This window comes from Ammospiza caudacuta, chromosome 7, assembly GCF_027887145.1.
Source record: "Ammospiza caudacuta isolate bAmmCau1 chromosome 7, bAmmCau1.pri, whole genome shotgun sequence".
Taxonomy (NCBI): Eukaryota; Metazoa; Chordata; class Aves; order Passeriformes; family Passerellidae; genus Ammospiza; species Ammospiza caudacuta.
In genome coordinates this window covers 33,180,339-33,203,920 of record NC_080599.1, presented here as the reverse complement: position 1 = coordinate 33,203,920, position 23,582 = coordinate 33,180,339, and the positions used below count along the sequence as shown (strand labels likewise).

Below are 23,582 nucleotides of genomic sequence, written 5' to 3'. Positions count from 1 at the left end.
CCAGCCAGACTGCAGGGTGGGCTGGTAGAACAGACATTTAACAAACACACACTATAAATATTTTTACTTTTCTTTGTTCAGTACTAAGCATTATGAAGTTACCAGGAATTCAACTAAAGTGAGTCCTCATGCTTCTAAGTAGCTGCTTTGTCATTACCTCCAATTCACAGCAGAAAAGCAGAGACACTGAGAATCGGGAAGACTGTGCCAAGGATGGGATTAATCCTTTTGCAACCAGTTTTGAAATATTTTGCAGCAGTTGTGCAAAACTTGGAACAGCTTTTCAGCAACTGTTTACATTCTGGGTGCAAGCACCCACACTACAGCTCCCTACAGCTACCAGAGCACTCCAGAGATCAGAAATTGTCCACAAAGTGAGCATTTAAGCAGCCTTGTGACCAAGCCCACAAGTATGAAGCTCACTCCACCATTCCATAGACTGCATTCCAGTTCTCAGCATGTACAACAGTACGTGCATGTCACATTGCAGTCATACCACAAGATGGTGTTTTTGGAAAACAGTTTATTTGGGAATTACACAATATTTTAAATTCTCCAAAATACATCTTACTAGATCCCTAGAAAAGAAATCTAAATAAGTACAACAGTATCAAATTAAATTTGTTGCAACAGATATTAAATATTTACTTCCACTAATATATACATACAAAATGCCACACAATCAGCTTGTTTACCCTTGGAATGTATGCTGCCTTCCAGCAGTTATGCGCCATCTCCATATCCTTCAGTTCCACAACACGAAGACCCAATATTAACACTTTGTACATCCTTTATTATAGGCAAAAATAAAGAGTTTGTTTTTGTTGGGGGTTTTTTGGGGGGGTTAACAGAAATTAACCCTCTGCAATCTCACAGCTGTGGTAGTTTGTCTACTGGGGTATCAAACTTGAAGTCTGCTGGGAAAAGATCTGGAGCTCGAGGATAGATCAGCCTGTATGACTGTCTAATCGTAACATCAGCCACACCAGCAATATCACCAATTTCTACAACAAAAAGCAGAGAAGTGGTTAGTTTTTACTTTTGCCATTTATATTCAAAAAACCAGCAAGCATAACTTATCAAGAGGCACTGGACACTTGCTTCACTTGCAACTCCCCCAAAAGCCTGGTAGAAATGTTGTTAACTGTAGTGACTAATATTTTGGATACTTAAGTCTGTCTTCTTATGTGCCACAGTTCACCTTAACCTATAAATTGTGGAATAACAAACTTCAAATTGGAAAAGGGTAAAAGTAATTAGAAACATGTATTACATATGACCACCAGTATTTTAATAAATCATCATCAACTTCTAGAACTTCATTTTTAAGCTTTGATTAAATATAAGCAAAAACAAGCAAAAAACTGAGCCACAGACAAAAACTGATACCTTCACTTAAGCATGAAATACATTTACCTTAAAATGCACCAAGAAATTAAGGCAGAGGCACACACCACTATCTAACAAGCTAAGGGAACACTTGTTTGAGATGCACAGAAACTTAAATTTATTCAAGAGTTAGTAAGAAAAAAAAGTCAGGAATTTAAACCTTGAACTGCATGAGAGCCTTCAGCACAGTCCAAAACCACTGGAGCAGTGTGGAGCTGTGGTGTCCATGGCAAGCAGCTGTATTTTAATTATCACTCTTAAGAGATACAATCTCACAATCTCACAACCAGCAAAGATGAAGGCACTGAACTTCCTGGGCTACAGATCACTCATAGGCCCAGGAAAGTGCCAACAGGATGGAAGCTCCAAGGACGTAAGCAGTTACAAATGCAGAACAAACCACAACCTGACACATAAAGCTATTCTATATCCAAAAGGAATGCTCCATTAAGAAATTGCTACATTTTCAACATCTCTGATCTGGACTGGACAACTCAGAGGAGCACTTGAATCCATTTCTCACATCGAGTTCTACCCCCTGCAGCCTTAGTTGTTAGAACTTCTTTCCCCAGACATCACTGCCCTGTAGCCCCATTCCCTTGAGTCCCAGGGGCTGATCCATGCTGCTCTGCAGCTCAAGAGCCCTGAACTCCTTACTGGCTCCCCACAGGCCACCCTATCTGCCCCAGCTGGTCCACAGCAAACCTTGCCATCCCACACTTTCCATCTTTACCACAGGCTCACAGTAAGTCAAGGACCATGTACTAATGCAGGCGATTCCCTGGCTGCAAGAATGATTAAAGATTTGATGTAATCCAAAGCCCAAGTGCTCCCTGCAACTGCCATCAAGTTCCTGTTTGGAATATTTTAGAGCAGAAAAATGGACACAAAAATATATGTGAACTTGAATTATTATGCTCATGTGAATGCACTGGTCCATTGCATTCAAGGATCCAACTCCTAATACCAGAAGAAAATTAATTCAGTTTACACTGAGTGTAGCAAATTACTCCATGTTCATTCTGGGGACAGGGAGATCCTGGTTTGGTCCTTGCTGTATGCAGTTAGAATGAGCTTATCACCATTTGCACAGACCTCATCCAAGTTTTACAGCAATGCTGAAGTTTCTTTCAGGAAAAAAGACATGGCAAACTAAAAACAAACCAAAAAAACACCAAAAAAAGTCAAGTTTTACCTTTTTGCGTCCTTTTCTCTGAAGAAGCCTGTGATGCCATGTAAATAGCTGCAGCTGCTACAGAGATAGGGCTTCTCCCAGGAACCAAATCTAATTCCACAGCTTTCCGGGCAATATGGGTTGCTGCCATTTGTACTTGTTTGGGAAGACCCAGGTTAGAACAGAATCGTGACATAAAGTCTCCAGTTGTAATCAAATCAACGCTGGTTTCCAGAGCTTTCAAAATAAGTTTAAAACACCGGCCTATTTCTTTCTTTGAAATCCTGGACACTGCACATATTTCTGAAAAAAAAAGTATAAATTAAATCTTAGGCTTCACAGCATTTGTTGCCCCCAAAATAATCAAACTTGATTCTCAATATATTAAGACCCACAAAGAAGGACAATGTCCTGAAGGTCACCATCACGAAATAAGCTCTGACCATTTGTGAAACTTCAGTCAGTGCACATTTATCACAAGACACTATTAATACAGCTCACTTAGTAAGGGAAATTTGGTACTGAATGCTAGAGAATTGTACCTCTGTTAGGGAAAAGTTGCACTATTCACTACAGAACTGCTGATTCAAATTCACTTAAATCAGTTACAACAGGCTCCACCATCCTCTGATCAAAGCAATGCCTTTTGTTTCACCAACACTCAAAATAACTTCCAAATGCTAAAACCCCCATGCCCTAGAGCCTACTCCACAAATACAACAAATTCTCACAGACCCTTCCACCCTCCCCTCAAAGGTGAGCTACAGCTGAGAACAACCAATTTGACAAAGTCCAGGAATAAGAAAACCAACCTCCTATAGTGACAGAAACGAAACTTTTCTTTCATAGAAAAATTGAATCTGTATCACTGAAAACTTACCTTTAAATGTTCTTGGAACGCCCTCTTGCCTACAGGCTATGTAGAGACAAGCGGAAGCAATAGCATCATTACTTCTCCCCTTCAGGCTCTTTTGCTCATACACTTGCTTGAATAAATTATTTGTTCGATCCTTCAACGCAAGAAGAAGAAATTTAATTAACTCTAGGCCATTTAATTAGCAGCAATATCAAAAATTCATGTGCTCATTATATTATGCTAACTAAGTCAATGCCAGAACAATTTAAGGAAAAGAGACATGAACTTACAACTATATTTCTAGGGAGGTTGATTCTGTCTGCCATGTTCGTAATTTCTTTAAAAGCATTCATCATAGCACGATCAGAGCTGCTCATAGTTCTGCGATTTTGGTACTTTGAATTCCCAAATTCATCAAAACTTGCTGCACCTGTGCCCTGAAAAGAAAAATTTGTATTATCAATAACACAAGTATCTAAGCAACTTCCTGCTCACTTCAAGAGCAAACATCTTCCAGCTTTATATATTTTAATTCAAGGCATCGGTTCCAACAGTTGTGCAAATAAACATCACTGAGAGTAACTTGTTCAACCAAGCATCATTCCACACAACAAGTTCTACACTTGGCACCAGTCTCAAATAATGAATTGCTTCCCAGAGACTGCAGATTACACAGGGCTTTTTCTTCCCTTATGTAACAATAGTTACACAGCCAAAGAGAGAAAGAATATATAGCTAATGTGTGTATCTTGATACTCCTGTCACCAGTGGTGAGGTCCAGGATGACATTCTATGCAACCCTGGTGTGTCCTCTAGGCTGCATCTGTGGCAGACAGGTTGTAGGAGCCTCAGGGGGTAGCACAGTCAGGACGGACAGAGATGAGAGACCTCTGAAGCCAGGTTGTGGAACTTGCAGTTTATTGCAAAGGGCCTGGGTGCAGGGCCTTGCTGGGAGCTGCCAGCCACAGCTCGGAGCAGGCCCGAGAGAAGAGAGGGGTAGAGAGGATGAGAGGGTGAGAGAGTAAAAGGGGTAAGACAGCAAAAGGCAAGAGAGTCAAAGCATAAAAGAGTAAAAGAGGTAAGAGAGTGAAGTTCCCGTTACAGTACAATAAATCATCTTCTGTGTTGAATATTCTGATTCTCACTAACCAATCCAGTACAAGACACAAATCCTATAGCATTTCCATACAGCCTATAAGAATCACTACATTACCATATTGTGCTACATTTTAAACCCTAAAAACTACTCTTTAGACCCCTTCTGCCAAGCTGACAGGGTCTGCTCTGACCCTTGGACCTGTCTGCAGGCAGAGGGTCTTGTTTCATCAAAAGGGCATTACCTTCAGCGGCCACACCATTGTTTTCCCGTTGTTCAGTAACTAAGGGATTGCAAAGCTTGCTTTCATTTCAATCTTGCTTATAGTTTCTATATTCTCAAAATCCTTTGCCAGACAATTTATAAGGCTTTCCTGTTTCATCTTCCTCAACATTAGTGAGCCAGAAAAACATTTTTATGGTCAGCTGGAGACCAGTTGTTACAATGATAACCATCATAGAGAAGGCATGGGCAAAGAGAACACACAAACCAATGAGCCAGTCAAACCCAACCTGATACCGTGCCTGTTAGAGGCTGCAAGCCTGTATCAGAAAATGAAAATATCCATGTATTTTGACTTTATGGAAAAATCATTGGCCTTTTAAAAGAAAAGCTTGAGGTCTCCATAGAATTAAGAGCCTCACACTCAACCTGGCAATTTCAAAACAAGCTTCCAAGGTACCATTCTGCTTATACCTTACAACTTACAGAGCAAAATGCATACTTCTATTAAATATGCAAATATGCCCAAGCAAAAGGCTCTAAAATGTTCAAAGTTTTCAATTTGCCAGCAGTCCAAAACAAGTCTTAACCAAATGATGCCATGTCAGATTAGTGATAGCTGATAATGACATGTCCTGTAAGAGAAGAGCAATTTATAACATACATATGTTCACTGTCACAGCATGCATGGGGCCCCAAGTTCCTTCAAGTAGAAACCATTTCTTTATCATTCCATCATGTGTAGAAACATGAATTTCCTGAATCTGCAAGCATTCATTCCTTGCTGGTACCTTCAAACAATTTACCTGGGATGGAGCATCCAGCTTTCACTGCAGACAGATTTGGTCATTTAAACAAGCCACCAGAGACACCGACTACCGCACTGTCATTTTACCAAAACCAGTAAACACAAAGCAGGTCCTGATCTGTGGCTGACTGATAACCTGGCTAAGCACTTGCACACAGAGATCTCAAACTGAACACCCAGCAACAGATTGAGATGTCCAGGCTGTACAAAGTGGGGTAAAGACAGTGAACAAAGCATAGAACAATCCCTGGCATCACCTTTTTCTTCTCAGCTGCCCAGTTCCTTCCTTCCTGACCCACGTTCTTGGGAAGTGCCCTTCATTTTAACACAGGCTATAACTCTGTCATCTCTGAGGTGCACTTCTGCATTTAACAGATGTTTTCTGACAGTAATAACACTTGCTCTTGACCATTCACTTACACTGTTCCCCTTCCCATGCCCAAGGCCACCTCACTTCCAGCAGCCCCTTGCAGGGGATCCTCCCTGCTTAGACACCATCTGTGGTGCTCACACACCTTGACTCCCTGCAGTAGCTGAGGACTTTAGCACAGAACCCTCCTCAAAGTCTCCCTAGCTCCTTCAACAGGTCTTTACAACAGATTCCAGAACCATTCATGGCTTTTTTCCTACTATTCCAAACATCCTTTAATATAAGATAAGCACCCAGACATGATCCTGGCACCAACACAACAGAGGGCTGCTCCAAAGACAATCCTACTTCCTTGGCTGGATGAACACCTCCAACTATTCAAAGGTTCCCAGTAAGATGAAAAGGTAAACAAAGAGCAAGAGTAAAGTACAACAGACTTCAGGCCACAAAGAGAAATACTAGGCCTTCCATTCAAAAATTATGCCAAAACTTCCTCTGGCCCGAAGTATAGAGAAGTCTTAGGCCAAAAGGCTCCTTGCTGGCCATCAGTTATACCCCTGTTCCCTGCAGGGTGCTACATTTGTGTTTATCATGGCCTCCCAGACCAGGGCTATGCACACATGCTTACATGGAACTGTATGAGCTCAAACTCTTGTAGATGCCCGAAGAGTGAGCACAAACAACAGCAAGTCCCCAGGTCCTTGTCTAGTCAGGCTTTGTATCAGAGACTAATCTACCAGGAAATATTGCTCTGTCCTGGACCCAGCAAGGATTCCCCTTCACCAGAGCGATTTTCCTTGGTTCTCATTTGTTAATGAGAACAAAAAAAATTTTACAAAAACCAAACAAAGAACAACACACATCTATTAGGTGCTGTGGAGTGAAAGCAGAAAAAGATTTTACCCTGCTGATGTTTTACCCTCTTCAAGAGCCATGCCCAATATACAACTCACAACTATAAAAAGGGTGAAACTCTCTTCCACCTCAACTGCTTACATAAACCACAGAAATTCTCCCTGCAGGTGTTATTTAAATGCACCATTTACTTTCCTTCTGGAGCTTTGAGGGACAATACTTTATTGATTTCAGCCCTTGACAATCATGTTGACAATCATGTTAGGAGATCCTTTCCCTTCATGGAAAAAGACAGAAGCCACACAGTTTTAACTGAAATGAAGTTGACTTTATGAATCATGTGGTTTACTGTTGTGGCCTGAGTCGGGAGTTCTACCTGTCTGGCTTTCAAACAGAACAGAAATCTCAGGGATACAATCCTGAAAACACCCTTCAAGGTAACTGAAGTGAAAAAATGCAGTCAAGTAAACAGTGACAATCTCTGAAGGGGCTCAGTGGAGGTCAGGTTTACAGTGCTGGCATTCAAGAGCTTTGTACCCCAGTATTTCCCCAGAGCAGCACACAGTATGACCAGTATCACCCACACCACTAACTGGTGGTTAACCACAGCACCAAGGCATGCCCCGATCCAGCAGTCTTCTTGTCCAGTACAAACAGCTCACATGGATCAGTCTGATGGATCCTTTCCCCTTTTTCATCAGCCCCTGGTACCTTCTCACTGTTTATCAATATAGCACTTCCAGATTCAGGTCATGCAGTTTAACAAAAGCCAGCTTTCTTTAAAAGATATCTGATCAAAGGATAGAAATTCTATGCCAAAAGATTGCATTAGATCTTTGGTCAACCAATATAAATTCTCTTGGAGTTGCAGTTAATACAAAAAAAGGAATCAATTAACTAGCAAAGGTGACAAAAGACATTTTCCACAAGATAGGAAACAAAACTTGCAGTTTTTGCTTTTAGATTCATACAAGAGAGCTCCCTGTATCAAAGTGAAACTAAAAGATGCTTGTTTAGTTATTTTTCTTTAACTTTATGTTAGAATTTTAGAAATAACTACAACATTCTGGCAATCAAGTAACAATTAATGTGACACTTCACCGTGCCTCCAATTGATCTGCATTGTAATCAGATCAACTGCAGCACACAGCATCTAATTTCAGAGTTACTGCTCTGTGCCAGTATCCTGAAGACCTGCCTGTGGAATTCAAACCACTTCCAGCACCACCAACTATGTTATTCACCCTCCTCTTCAGAGGCAAATTAATCTTTGTTCCAATGCAGGCTGCTGCTGCTGCCTCAGACACATGGGTTCCTCACACATTAAAACCAATTAGGAATTAATCCCTTTGCCCAGGCAGAGCAGCTAACATATACAGACCACACATCCCTGCAGGAAGGGGCCCCAGAGCAGCACCTCCTGCCTTCCCAGAGGAAAGAGACACAAACCACTCTGTGAAGGAGAACTGACCCTCTTCCTCTACTGTTACAAAGCAATACTGTTATAACTGGCTGAGACTCCATCTCCATCTCTGTTCCCAGGAGTCTATAACAGATCTAACATGATGTGCCATGAGAATTATCAGCGTCCTTCTCTTTTGGATTTCCCACAACACAGGTTGTGTTTTAGGGGTTTTTCTGGTGAGAGTGTTTTTGTGAGGGTGGAGAAGGTCAGCTGTAAAGATTTTATTATCTGCAGTCCTACCTCAAGCAGAAAGAAATAGCCCTGGTCCAGTCCCATATGAAAGGTTAAAGCCATCTCTGGCACACAAACATGGGGTCTACTCCAGGCCCTTCTAAAACCTGCTGTTAACTGGGAAAATAAGAATCTTACCCTGTTTCACTCTCTGGAATTCATATAGGTTGTTCTGCACTCTGTCAGATGCTACTTACCCTCTTCACAATTACACCAATTTCACCCTTGCTCAACCACTGTGTCTATCTAGTTAGTGTTCAACCACTGTGTCTATCCAGGTCAATCCACATCCCAACCTACTGCCAGCAGGCACTTCAGATGACTGCTTGAGAAATGTACCACTTCCTTGCTGCAAAATTCATGCCCTTTCTGCACTGATAGGAGATGTCTTCAGCATCTTCTGATAAAAGCCATTCACTTCCTTCCAAACAACTGAAAAAAAAGCAGTCTCTTATACAGAGCTCACATCAAGGAACTGACATGGCAGAGCTCCTGCTTACTAGCAAGACAAACACAGGAACTCCTGTGCAGAAAACATCCTGGTCAAAGGGACTCTCAATTTCCCATAGAAAATAATGCACCTCTTCAAATAAAGTATCCACAGTTGGACTGACTGCCCCCTCTACAATCCCAAACACAATCCAGGCAGCTCCAGCACTTTTTACTCAGTTCTCATAGGTTAAATCATGCCACACTAAAACTCTCATCTTGTTTTTATGGAATGGCACTCTTTGCTACAGCAAGTTTGCTCCTGCCTATTCTGGGATGTTCTGGTTTACAGCAAAACTTTCATTAGTCAAATGTCCAGCTCTTAAAGTTTTTTAGTTTTCATGGGCAAACTTTTCACACAAGTTCCTGTGTCTTTAATTCTCTCACTAAGGTTGCTATCCCTCTTTATTCCAAATTATGATCTGAACATTCAGAGGGAAGGGTGTTAACAGCACAAGCCATTGATCACCTGGACACAAAACCTGTGATAAAGCTGAAATGTCTTTTGTCTTTTCCAATGTCCAGATTCTAAAGGAGCTCAGGTCATTCTACTGACTGAATCAAGCTGAGCTCCCAGAAACAAACCTTGTATTTACACAGCTCAGAGTGAGAAACAATGTGAACCTGGAGCAAACAGTCCATTTCTCCATCTGTCTATAAAGGTATAGATCATTATCACAGCTGACCAAATCAGCAACAGAAGTCCAAGCCCTCTGAACTACAATCTTTCTGATCCTACATAGGTGGTATTAGAATTCCAGTGACTTCTACAGCACTGCTTCACAGAGCCCTTTAGCAAGGCCAATGTTTTAATGAAGCAGTGCAGAAATTTGTTTGTCTGAATGTACTCCAAAAGCCACCTATAACCATAAAATGTGATAGGCAGCAACTCTTAGAATTGTCCAAAACATAATAATCTACTTGGACGTTTCCTCAAAGAGAAGATTTCTTTTTCACTAATGGTGAAAATTAGCTGCCCATCAGTATTCACTTGTTGACTTTGGTGCTTTTAAGAATTCTTGGATGAAAAGTATGTTGCAAACTGCCCTATACATACATATTTAGACACTTCATCCTAGCAACATCACTGGGACAAAAACTTCTGAGAAAACACATAAAGCAGCAAAATGTTCTAATCAGCAACTTCACCCCTTTTCATGAAACATTCAGGAAATCCACAAAAAGTTAATTTGGATCTTGCAGTAAAATATGAAAAAGAAAGTACAACAATTAAAACTTACCTGGGTTACTGCTTCATCAAAGGGAATGCATTTGTGTGACTAGTCCTGCTTGCTCTCAAGGAGAAACAGCAGGACATGACTGCACCACAAAATTTCAACCCAAGTATAGATGGGCTACTTTCCTTTGAGGCACTCACACCATGAAAGAATTCTACATTTAGTGCTTTAACATTAATTGAAAGAACATGTACAATGTGGTCTCCAGGTCTCCAATATGAATCTGATACAGACTTTACTACGAAAAAACAGCAGCATTAGCTGTTGAGATCTCAACATTAATTTCAGAACCACCTCAAATACACTTGCTAAGTCAAAGTATACTTCTTTTAAAATTGCAACATCAGCTTTCCTATTTATAGCAACATATCTAAGTATAGCAAGTAACTCCACAACACTGCAAACTTTTTGGTTTTTTTGCAAAGGTCGGCCCTTTCCTTCTATCCTCAGGAAAGGGTCACATTTCATAGACTGTTGAAACACGCAACTTCAGTTCAGGTGAAAATCTCTTCAAAAATACATGCTGTATAGTTTTTCTATGGAAGTATCACCTGGTACTTGAAATAAAAACACTCAGTAAACTTTAGTATTTCCAGCGTTACCTTGCCAATCATTGTACTCAAGTCACCATCACTGAGCAAAGGATTCTGGGTGTCCCCAACTCGAGATGGGTCTTTGGTGGCTTTGTCATTGCTGAACGTTCTCCACTCCGAGCCCACGTCTATGACCCGGTCACCTGGGAACACAGGGCAACACAAAGTCTGCATTGACACAGTGCTTTAAAATATTGCATGAAACATTAAGGCAGGCATCTGAGCTCTGCACTCCAAGGAGGCAGTCGGCTGCCATTCCCAAACACAACAGTAACTGGCAGGACAACAAACAGGAATGCTCAGGATCTACAATGGAAAACAAATGCAACTAGAGCTGAACAGAAGACATAAATAACTAAAGAAATGCATCCTGAAACCAGGAACTGTCACCTTTATGGATTATCCATTAAGAACATCATGGCATTTCCAATACACAAAAGGAATCAAGATCTCAGTTTCAAGCTGAGGTCAGGATTGTTCTCAATGAGTCAGCTGCTGTAACTTAAGTTCATCGCACTTGCCATGTGTTAACAGTGCACACATGATTTACCTATCATGCACAATCCCATCAAGCTATAGTAAATTACTTCTCTTGAATAATTTCTAGCTCCTTTGTACCCTCAATTTTGTAACTCCTAACCCACCATTGATGACATTTTGCAGTTCAATTTTTGTTCTTGAAGACAGTTGTGACTCTGCTCAATTTCATGATGCTTGACAGTTTTACATAAAATATATATACTCAACTACTTAAACACAATCAACCCTGTTATAACTGGAAGATTTTCAGTACAGATTCAGAATAAACAGGAAAAGCACCACATTTTCTGAATGAAACAACTTTCCTTGCAGTCCTCTCTTAATTTCACATCCACCTAAACCTTTCCTACAGCAATGAGAGGAAACAGCAATGAGAATTATTTCTCAAAACTTACCAGTTTGAGAATTAATGCTCACATACTTTGTGATGCAGGCAAAAGCCCTACAGTAAACACAACAACAGGAACTTGGGGGGAAAAAAAGAAACACAGAAGAAAGCACAAACCCCAGCCCCAAATCCAGCAAAGTTCATTGTATTTAAAGATCTGATAAAAGCTGCATCACAAAGGTGTTGCCTCCAGAGCAATACTACAGAATTTTTAAGAACACATGCACAAAATAACACAAAAGGAACACTTCTCTCAGTGTTCTGCAGTAAAGCAGAATACAGCTCAGAAGAAACTTCAGAATAATTGGTACCCTTAGCTAAACCTGAGGGAAAATTCATCACCTTTATCAATGTTTAAGTTTGTTGTGAGAGAAATGCCTGCAAAAAAAAGTAGAACTGACTGCACAGTTTACAGTATGGAAGCCTTAGAATGAAATCACAGAGGCTGATTTTAACCTGGCGAAAACAGGCAGAAAAAAGCACTCTGCAAACAATACAAGATCTGAAGCTGGAGAAAATGCAGAAGGTCTGGACAGAGTGATGCAACTGCAGAATTCCCTGGGGGATACAAGGGGACTCTATTCTGACAGAATAACTCAATTTTTAACATAAAACTATGCAAGGAGGATGCCTGAAACTGAAAGCTGTGAATGAACCAAAAGAAGTTGCTACAACAAAAAAAAAAAACAAACTTTAGGTTAAAGGTGTTCTCATCAATACCTGTCAGACTTGCTCATAAGTATGGCTCCACCTTTATTTACTGGTCTAATAAAAACCAAGAGGCAGAAGAAAAAAAATCAACCATGAAAAGCTACAAGGTTTATGGATAGAATGAATCTGTGCTGCCTTTTACTCTTTCTGCTACAAAGGTCAACCCCCACACCCTTGGCAAGCTTGAATTTGCAGACAGTGTGCTCCTCTGACTCCTGGACTCTGTAAATATTTGATTCAGTAATGCTCCTTCTATGGCCTAGCAGTAACTTTACTTTTAGACGAACCCCCAATACTGTTTACAGCATCTAAAAAAAGCAAAATGTACTTAAAATTCTGGCATGGTATAAATAGAACACTGAGTACAGAGCAATGATGTAATATTTTTCCACATAAGTGGGAATGACCTAAATGACTCACTCAGGGATCTGCCTCTTGTGAGTTATGAACCATTCCTGCTCTAACAAGAAAGTTCTACATCACTGCCTGCTCTGATAAACACATCACAAACAGAAGATTGAGACTACTATGTCAGAGTAAGAAAAGATTACGTAGAACAAATCACTGAATATAAAGCATTTGTGCAATTAGGATGCAGTATGCAAATATCTTCATTTTGCCAAGAAATCTGCTACTACAGAAAAGAAGTTTTTCTGTATACTGTCAGTGTCACAGAAAATATACAGAAATCCTAGGCAGCACATTCCATCTTTCAAAAGGCTTCTATAAAAGTGTGACACAAGCTAGAAGCATTAATGAAAAATCAAACAAATAAGCCCACAGGTTTCCACAGATGAAAAACATATTCAGCTACAAGCATGATTAGCTGGATCATCCCATTCAACAAGAAACTAAAACAAGAAACAAAATGCAGCATTTATTATCTTTAGTTCTTCAATACATAAAAACCACTTTGGAACTGTGATATTACTACAGGTGCAATTAAACCCCACCCTAAGTGGTCAAAGCAAAACTTTAAAATACTAAATTTAGTCTTACAAAAAGACTAAATTTAGTACTGAGTTAAGATTTTTTACTGACTAAATTAGACTGAGTTAAGATTTCAAGCTCTAAACTCAATTTGCTAGGTCATGCCCTACTGACTGACTTTCCCAAGCTGGAATATGGATCCAACAGTCCAACATGAGAGTAAAAAAGCTCCCAGTAAGTACACTATACAGTTGTCTCTGCTTGCTCACTTATTCTTATATTGGTTTGGGCAACCCTCTAAAACTGCAATAAAGATGGGAGTGGCCACATATTCCTTGGCTACTCCCTTTCTAAGCAGTCAGTTTGAACAAAAGGGCTTCACTGGATACAGTCACATTAGATACTCCTTTATTTGATTTTCCTCTAACAGAGTTCACCTCCTCAGCTTCCTCCTCTGAAATACATACAAAAACAACAGTTTACAGGACCAAATCCTTGTGAAATGCATCTCCAGGCTGATATCTCAAAGCATCTTTCTGAACAGACTAATTTTTCTCCATTTCTTTTCCTAAACTACTCTTCCAGGATTCAGTGTCTCTTTAAAATACAATCTAACAGACTAACACACAGGCTCCAGTGCAAACACACACTGCCAACTCCCCTGGTTGGTGACCAAATTCAGGTTACTCATCATCTGAAAAGCTCATTTAATAAAATGCAGAAGTGCTACTCAGAACAGAAAACCTCAGGCCAAGGTTACTTGTCTTCACAACTGACACATGCAAAGAACATGTGCTACATAAATGCAAAACCAAACTCAGGTCAGACCCAAAAATTAAAACAGACTTTTGAGTAGTTTTTAAAACTTAGTTTGAAATATCTATGCATCAAACTTGCAGTAAATCATAAGACACATGTATTTTCTTCTCCTTCTGCATTTTGCGTTATCTGTTATAAGAAGACAAGATAGCTTAAAACTGAAGATATCTAACCAAAACTAGAAATATGATGACATTCATGAGCTATGTAATCTTCCATATCCAGTCTTGAAACACTGCTGAGAAGGCATGTTCTTAAGTTCTTTTCAGAGGAGCTCTAATGTTAGCTGCACATTGCATTAAGTTCCGCATATTGTTAACTAATATTTTAATTTTACCATAAATACAGTATTAAAAGTTAATTTGCACTCTGAAGATCCAAAATACCTACTGATAACAGAGAATGTTTCATTCTCACAGTTAGTTAGGGAATCTGCTGCCATCTAGTGAGCACATATATTATACTTTTAATTAAAAGCATTTTACAATGCCAAATTTAAATATAAATATGTGTGTACAGATATATAGGATTACACTTAAGTTTCAGTCAGCTCTTTATTAAGTAGAGTAAAGAGGTGCTGTGACAAACTACAGTGAAAAAACTAAGGAGTAGGCTACAGGCTGGGGAGAATGAAGAAGACATGAAACTGCACAGAGCCAGGCTGAACAATCAGATCAAGCTTCAGCTCTCAAGACTCACCTAACTCCTAAATCACTTTTGCAACCTTCTTCTGGACTTGCTCCAGCAAGTCTCTCTCTTCCTAGTACACAGAAGGCCAGAGCTAGGCATAATACTCCAGGTGTATCTACTCCATATTCTATTTATTAGCTTACATATTGCCCCATATGGGAACACATGACGTTTTTTCCATTTTTCAGCCTTAGAACTTCTATTAAGGACCAGATGTATTAAATGCTCCACAGAATAAACTCATGGAGAGGGGAAAAATAAATAAACATATAATTTTACAGTCACCACTATTTCTAGCCCTTAGTAAGGCATTTGTATTCTTTGTAAAAGTTATTTTATTTTCAATGAATTGTCACCACCACAAATTTATCATCCCAACCAGCAACACCAGTCTATTCACAAGTCAGTTAAAATAACTAAAGCAGGCTTTATGATGGCTAAACAAAACATAAAACCCCCACAAGCAAACAAACAAAAAAGCCACAGATGATTTTAACTAGTTGCCAGACATCAACAGCATCACACCAGTACCAAAAGGCAACTATGGATTGAAACAGACAGTACAGCACCGCAGGCAAATGACTGCTACAAGAACAAAGGCTTAGCAGCTCCTGCATATCAAAATGATGACAAATCTAAAAGGACTTACAGGCTTCCAAAGCCATCAGCTTGCATAATAATTTTGGAAGAAGCAAATGAAAGTAGAAATGTTAAATGATGAGATGGACAAGTCTGGTCAACTGAAGTTACACCTCCCCAGGACTTGAGACCTTTAAAAGAGTAAAGGCTCAAATAGTTGTGTGAAGGATGCTCCAAACTACAGAATCTCAATTGAAAATGTTGTGCCTGATCTACCCTACATCACAATATATGAGACTCTTTCCATCAGAGTTCAGACTGTTTCCAGCCCTTATTTGCCTAATTACCTTGTCAGCCTGGCAAGGAAGCAAGTTAAGAAGCACTCCCTAAATAGGAGGATTCAAAATGTTACTGTTACTTACTAGAAAAACCTAGTACTTCACCTAATGGAAGTAGCAGTGGCCCTCAAATACCTTAGGTCTGTAGCCAAAAACCCACTAACTAGAAAGTTTCCTGCACCCTCCAGGAAATCTCATGCTAAGAGCAGTGCTTATTACAAAGCCTGACAAAAGATGCTGACTCTTAACATCTAAAGTCTGTTCCCACTCTTACAAGCATCACTGCCAAACACTTAGAAGCATCACCCTTTGCCTTTAAAGCTGAAAAGGGTTGGAATTAAAACAGACTATTTGAAATGCTGGCTGAGAAAGGCAAGCAGTTCACTTTCTTCTTATTATAAATTTCCTGTATTAAGTACCTGAGAATGCTCACGCAAGAGTCAACTATTCAGAATGTCTTTAAGGATCAGTATCCTTTATAATTAGCTTTCCTCTAAATGCATGGAGTCTTTTTCCAAGGGCCAACTTTTGTCACACACTTTTTAGTAGTCTAGACACCAAACATGTAAAGGCTGCTAATTCACATCCATATGTAAAGATTTTTGCCGACTTTTAAAGCAATACTTTGAATCAAGAATTAATATTTTAAAGATTAACAATACTTGCAGAAAGGAGTAAACCTGGACATACAGCCAAATTTTAACAGATTTTTCCCCTATGGATGTAACTGCCCTCTACTGGATGCAAGTCAGAAGTACTTAAGCACCTTCCCCACCTACTGGATACTACAAACAGCTGAAAAGAAATAAAAGATTTCTTTGGTTTTCAGAAAAAAACAAGCAGCTACACAGAAGCAAGCAATCTTATCCCTAATGACAGATATCCTGAGTAATGAACTGGCCAGTTGAGAGGCAATTGTGAAACTCCTTCCTACTTATTTTACTGCTAAAAAAAAAAGCACCTGTAGTTTAGTCAAATCTTACCTCTTTTTCATGGACCAATCTGAATTTACAATGCACCATTTTGATCTCAAATATGTCAGAAGTATCAGCCAAACAAATCCTCAGACAGATCTTTGTAACAGCCTTAGTGCAGACCACAGACTATTGACTAATTTTTCCCTAAAATTCTTCAACTGAACACCCAAGTACACACAGAACATGGCAGAAATGTCTGAATATTGGTCATAATTGATTCAAAGCTTTAATGAGTTGATATGTGTCCAAGGATCCTCATCAGCTGGAGACAGACTTCTGCTTTTTTACCAAAGAAGGCTCCCTAAAGCAGATCCACACAAGAGCACTGTTCCTTTCAGCCATACCTGCCCAGTGAAGCAGACAGTGCTAACCAGTTTGAGAAAATCACTTACTACACACTGAAAATAAATTCCTCACTGCTTAACTCCTGCACACAACATTTAATGAAGCTATCTATGTAGATATTTAAGGAATGTCTTCAAAAGGTGTTCCTAACCTGAGGTATTCCTTATACCTGAGATACTACACAGCAGTACATGCCACCAGACTTGTTCTTATCCTCCTCTGAAATTCACATCACCACCTTGCTACACCAAGAAAATTCAGTGCTTTGTCTTCCACTTTCACTCTGCTTTCTTCAGCCCCTTCTGGCATACGAGCTGATTCCCAGCCTTTTTTACTGCCTATAAGGTAGTAAGCAAAATAGCTGCCTGTCAAGAAAGAGGATTTACTAGCCTTCTGTTCTTGAACAACACCCTTTTCCCCCACCAACACTGTCTGCAGAATGAGATATGATGAATGCTTTAAATGAACACAGAACTAAGCCCTGAGAACTCTGTCCATGAACTCTCAGTGTAGCACATAGCTTAGAATGACTGGAGAAAGGCAGGGATAATAAAACACTATTCTTGTCACAGCAAAGAGACCTGAACAGAGTTGTTAAGTCTCAAATGAATGTCAATCCACACTAATATCAAAATTTCATGGATGATTATAATTTAGGTCTCCAAGCACCTTTCAAGTAAAAAGCAATTAGCAGAAGGAAAAGTTAACAAGTTGGAAATAATTACCATGAAAAGACAGAACACAAACTAATCCACAAAAAGTAATAATGAAAAGGCAGATGAGAGGTTTTAGGAGAATGAAGCAGTATTTTGAAACAATAATACTCTCAACACCAGCTTCAGTCATAATGACATTACAAGATCAAATTATTTTAATACTGCAGAGTAAAACACCAGTTTATTCAGAACACATGGAAAATACTGTGTAAAAAAACACAGCATACTAGATTTAACTTAAATTATTGAACCTGTAAGTAGAAAACAACTCTGAAAAAAAACTTCTCAAAAATCCCTTTAAAAAGTAGTACTTGCAACATACAGGTGTGCCTAAAATACAGAATTCACTTGATAAAGAGATCAGCTTCTCTGTGTCCTGGCCTCCTGCTCCCCCAAAATTTTCTACTGCTTTACCCTTTCAACTGCCAAATGCAAGATAATAATACTGATTTCATCTCCTATTCCCAGAAAATTGATTACAAACCTGAAAACTATCTGTGCACCAGCTATTTTATCCTACAACACAGTTCTACATATAATAGTTTTACACTCTTTCCATAAATAAGCAACTTCAGTACTTTACCATAGCAAGCAAGAAAAACATCAAATGCAAATACTGTTAGTTAAGTCAATGACTATTAGCTCTGTCTACAGCTAAACTGCACACACTAAAAAAAAAAAAAAAAGGAAAAAAAAAATCAGTGAACTCACACCAGTATGTACTTTACAGCAGTACAGTAAGAGCACAAACTCAGCATTTACCATTTATACCAGCAGTGCCCTGCAGACACTAAAAACAATATTTTTAAATAAATCTGTAGCACTTCTTCAGCTACAAGATATATTGATTTTATTGATTTCTGCACAGGGAGGATTAACTGTTCTAAATGATCCCCTCCGCTGAAAGATCCCAGTAACTTTTAGTCCATGCCAAAATATATTTTCAGTGGGCTCTGCTCACATGTGATCACAATGCATGCAAGCCCTGAAACAAAACTTCCCTAAGTAAAAACAGGAAACAAAATCTTGAGTCTCTTAAGGGGAACATGTCTCATGGAATCTGCTACAAATACAGGAAAGTTGTACTTGGAACACATGAAAGCTAAATTTTGTCTTCACTCCTTTAATCTCTACTTCACAAGCATCTCCAGAAAACAGGCACCAAGGATTGGATCTGGTTTACACCCTCTCTAAATTTCTTATCAGACCAGGTGAGAAAATATTTAATGCTCTCACTTCTCTTTGATTACTTATTGTCACCCTATTTAATTGGTTTTCTAAATTACCTGCTGGATAGCCTAGCTAAGGAATTGGACACATAGAGGCAAGCTAAATAGCTGAAGGAATGCAACACAGAATGAGAACAATCAGCACAATGCTGTTAAAGCCTTCTGGGGAGAAATCCACAGAATGCTTACCTAAAAAACAGTTTTTATCCTACCAGTAATGTTGGAGGTAAACTGCACTAAGACAATTACAAACACATTAAAAACTCAATTCAGAAACAGCTTCTATTAATATTCTAATGATCCTGCTCATTGAAACTGCTAACATTTTGAACTAAAGAATGTACCAATGCCATTACTTCAGAAAAAACAGAGGATAAACTCTTCAGGCAAGAATTCCTTGTGACTAGGTAACAGAAGGTACATGAAGTGACACTTGTGACAAATTCCAAGTTCCAAAAAATTACATTTATGAAGAAAAAGCTTTTCCTCTTCTCTCAATACCAGAACTATCTTAAAAGTTATGAACTGATCAAGATAGGCTTTTCTAAACTTTTGCTCAATCTCTGTGACAGCCACACAAAGAGCTGAACATGCACCAAAGTATTTTTAAGCAGTAACTTAAAAGCTTACTATCATATTTGAGTAGGAAGTACTGCTGTGGATATTTGAATTTTTAAACAGAAAATTTATTCTGATTAATTGACCTTTATGCAATTTAAACCCCTTCTTTTTAACAAAGCAGTTATAATCCTTCCTTTAGAGGTTTCAAATGGTTTCATGACTTTAAAGGAAACTGGTACTCAAGTTTAAATGTTTTAACATTTACTTTAACAATTTATGTGGAAGCTTGCTTTTGCATAAAAAGACATATTTTAGTTGCTTGGCTGAATTAGTACTACCTTCACCACAAATTCCTTAACTTTCAGCTTTTAATAACATTTTTAAATTCAGCAAGGCAAAACAAAACCACCACTGTCTAGGAAAGATAGATATAAACAATTTGAAATATTTAGCAGCACTGAATGAATCACACAAACATGTACCCTCAAGGAGGATTTTTTCACATAAGGGCCAAAAACAAATTAGCAGAAATCAATGAAGTTTAAAGGATTATCATAATACAAGCGTGGAAAGTTTGCCATGATAAAAGGAATAACGACAGTAAGGTGCATGTAAGATGTTTATCCTAGAAAAGGTAAATAAAAATGTATATGCAGCAACTTCCTCTTTCTCACTCAAACAAAAGACAAAGCCTAACAGGCCTTTCTTTTAAAATATTCCATTATACTTAGAAATACAGTTTAGTCTGTGGAGTTGCTGCTACAGAAACCAAGTAAAAGAGCTTCACAAAATTCCAGTGGAAAAATTTAGGATAGTCTTAAAAGCCTTGGGAGAAGTGATTAACAAACACACAGGCTAGCAACCATATAAATATAAATCTTTCAGGGCAGAAGATAACATCTAGCCTCTGGGAAACTGAGGTTGGTTGGGGCTTGGTTTTGTGTTGTGTTGGGTTTTTTTTCTTATAAGCAAGTTATTTCACAGAGAGTTTCTATAAAATCTCTTATACTTTCCTGAATGAAAGAAGAGTCATGAATAAAAACAGAATACAGGACTGGACAGCACAACACTCCAATTCATATTACAGCACATTTTAAATTTTCAGTATTTAAAGAGAGTTTGATTATTTTTGTAGTGCATGAAGTTACCAGAACACAGGCTACTCAGAGCAGTAAGCTTTTAGCAACAGACAATCACAAAAAAAACTAAGCCCCACACAAAAATCAAAACAAACAAACACACACCCCATCAAATTTACCACCCACACTTCGGCATCAAGAGAGCACAAACCTACCCACACCATTTAGGTTACATGGCAACTTATAAAAATATGAAGAACTACTTACCTACTACTAGCCCACACTCAGAACAAATCATATCACCAGCTCTGTAATCCTCCACTAAAATGGAATCTGGATGATTTGGGCAAGTCACCCTTGGAAGCACATCCAAACTAAAAAAAAAAAGGCAAAAAAGTTCCTTGATGATAAGAACACTTCAGTAATACAGCACTTAATGTTTTAAATTATAGAATATTAACCTGATTATCTGAGCTGCACTTTTTATATGAATGCTGCAACTACATTTGACAATCAAGACTTCACCTAAATTCCAATTTTCTTGTAATGTATCTTGTACCAAAATCACTTCAAATCAAACATTAAAAACCTACATAAGAGACTTGATTAAAGGCAGTGTAACTCAAACTACTGCTAAATGAAGTTTCCTAAGAAGTTAGTGGTGATTTCTTCATTCCAAATGAGCCTTTTCACTCCTACTCAGAACAGTATTATTTACCAGGTCCTTAACTCAGAAAGTTACACATACAACATGTATGCTTGGAAAATTCCTAATTCAGACACTGATTTATTTTAAAGTATTTGAAGAATAAATTCCATTTCAAATTAAGCAATGCATAGTGAAATCTTAACAAAAAATAATCATCTCCTAAGGTAATTACATGACAAGAAGTTCTGAAAACAGGGATCTCTTTCACACTCATGGATCTTCAGGAATTACAACCTCCCATAAAGCATTAGCATTATTTAATAAACAGCTTTTAGTTACTGACTAAAGTAACAACCAATTGCTTCTAACCAAATGTTTTAAAAGTAAATACTCCGTATTAACAATATGTTACATAATACTACTAGAATTATTTCAAAATGGGAGTAAAAATTGTTTACAATTGGGATCCATATATTCCACAAAGCCATTTTGCTAAAGTTTAAAAGCACAAGAAATTGATCTCAAAAAATTTATCATAACTACTACTTCTATTTGAATAAGCCAAAAAAACAATTTGTAATCCATTCAATTGTAAAAATTTTTCCAATAGAATTACTCTGAGTTACCACATTTTCCACAATTCTTTCTGCCATTAATTCAGCCTAACCTACAGACCCCATCTTAATTTTCATTTTTTAGATATTTCCAATGAGTCTAGAACACAAAAAATCAGAACATTTTAATCCACTGACACTTCACAAAAATGTCTGCAACCTGAAACTAAAACTGAAAATCAACATAACTATTAATATTAAAACCTCCAGACAGCATGTCAACACAAGATGTTCAGATGTAAATTATGTTCAAAAGAGTACATGAAAGCTCTTCAGACTACCTTCCTTCTATTCCCAGCCACAAGTTTCATATGACAACACTGTTGACAAAGCATTCACAATCATCTGACATTTGGCATTACATAAAAGGCAGTGACACACCAAGCAAAAGTAAAAAAAATGCAGATGTCTCAAAGAATACCAACCCATGTTTTGTTTCAAACTTTACCTTCATAAAACATTGCAAAAATTTGTCTTCCCATCCCAATTTAACTCGGTTTATCTACCGACACATATACGCTGTACTCCTTACAATGGATTCAACTGACTAAGCCACCTACACCCAAGGAAAATGCATGGCACGTGTGTAAAGGCCCATCCCAGCAAATAACTGCCGGCTTGCAGCAAGACTACTCGGAAGCGCTTCCTAGATCCCAGGACAGGTTTAGCAGGCGTTACAGAGTCACTCCGGTCTGCTCCGCGGGCTTTCAGATTAGAAAGAAAAACTCGGAGTGTCTCCAGGAGGAAGGAATTCAGAACCCGAAACCCGTCTGGTCGCTGACTAGCGCCGGTCCGGATTTAGGGTGGGAGCCTGAGAGCAGTTTGCAGGCCCCGATAAGGGGGAGCCAGGCCAGGGAGCTGCACTCGGCTCAAGGCAGCGCTGAGCACGGGGGACTCGGGGGCCGCAGCTGCCGGTGCCCGGCCGGGGGACACGGTGGGACGGGCTCGGTGCCACCTGAGGCCCGCCCGGCCCGGCCCCAGCCGCGCTCGGGGGACAAACCAGGCCGAGCCGCCGTTCGCTCCGAGCTTGGCTGACGAGGAGCTCCGCACGCAGGACATCAATCCCCCAAAACCCCCGGCGTCTCCTCGGAGCGCTGCCCAGCAATAGCGACACGAAGACGCAGAGGCGGCGAGCTCGGCCCCTTAGAGGCCGCTCAGCCGGGGGCCGCCCGGCGCGGCCCGCACAAACAGGAGCCCTGAGGCCCGCCCGCCCGCCGCTCTAAGGAACGGCCCCGACAATCAGGACACCGGAGAGGGGCCGGTGCGCCGTGCACCGCGAGAGCCGTGCTAAAACGGCAGCACCGGGGCCGGGCAAGGGCGGCGATGGCCGCCGCTCAGTCCCCAGCCGGTAGCGGGGGCGACGCAACCATCCTCTGCCCGTGCCGCGGACGGGAGCGATATCGGAGCCGGAGCCGCTCCCGCTCGTCCCCCCGCGCCCAGCCCGCCCCCGTACCGGCTGGTGGACGCCATGTCGGCGGTGCCGCAGCAGGGCCGGATAGCGCGCGGCCCAGCGGCCCCTGCAATTAAATCCCGAGAGCGGCGGGCGGGGCCGCCGAGCGCTCCTACGGGTGCCGCGAAGGGGCGGGCGCACGCTCGGGGCGGGCCCGGGCCCGGGGCTGCGGGACGTGGGC

The 23,582-nt window shown here is 39.9% G+C and overlaps 1 protein-coding gene across 1 annotated transcript; it reads right to left on the bottom strand.

Annotated features, from left to right (window-relative positions):
• Positions 1–535: 535 nt before the first annotated feature.
• On the bottom strand, positions 536–23,478 carry GTF2B (general transcription factor IIB). The gene is made up of 7 exons (XM_058808722.1): positions 23,405–23,478; positions 20,956–21,062; positions 10,796–10,929; positions 3,710–3,856; positions 3,444–3,573; positions 2,585–2,866; positions 536–1,004 (listed from the first exon to the last, which is right to left on the bottom strand). The coding sequence occupies exons 1-7, from the start codon at positions 23,419–23,421 to the stop codon at positions 871–873; spliced, it is 951 nt and encodes a 316-aa protein (XP_058664705.1). The 5' UTR covers positions 23,422–23,478; the 3' UTR covers positions 536–870.
• Positions 23,479–23,582: the final 104 nt, after the last annotated feature.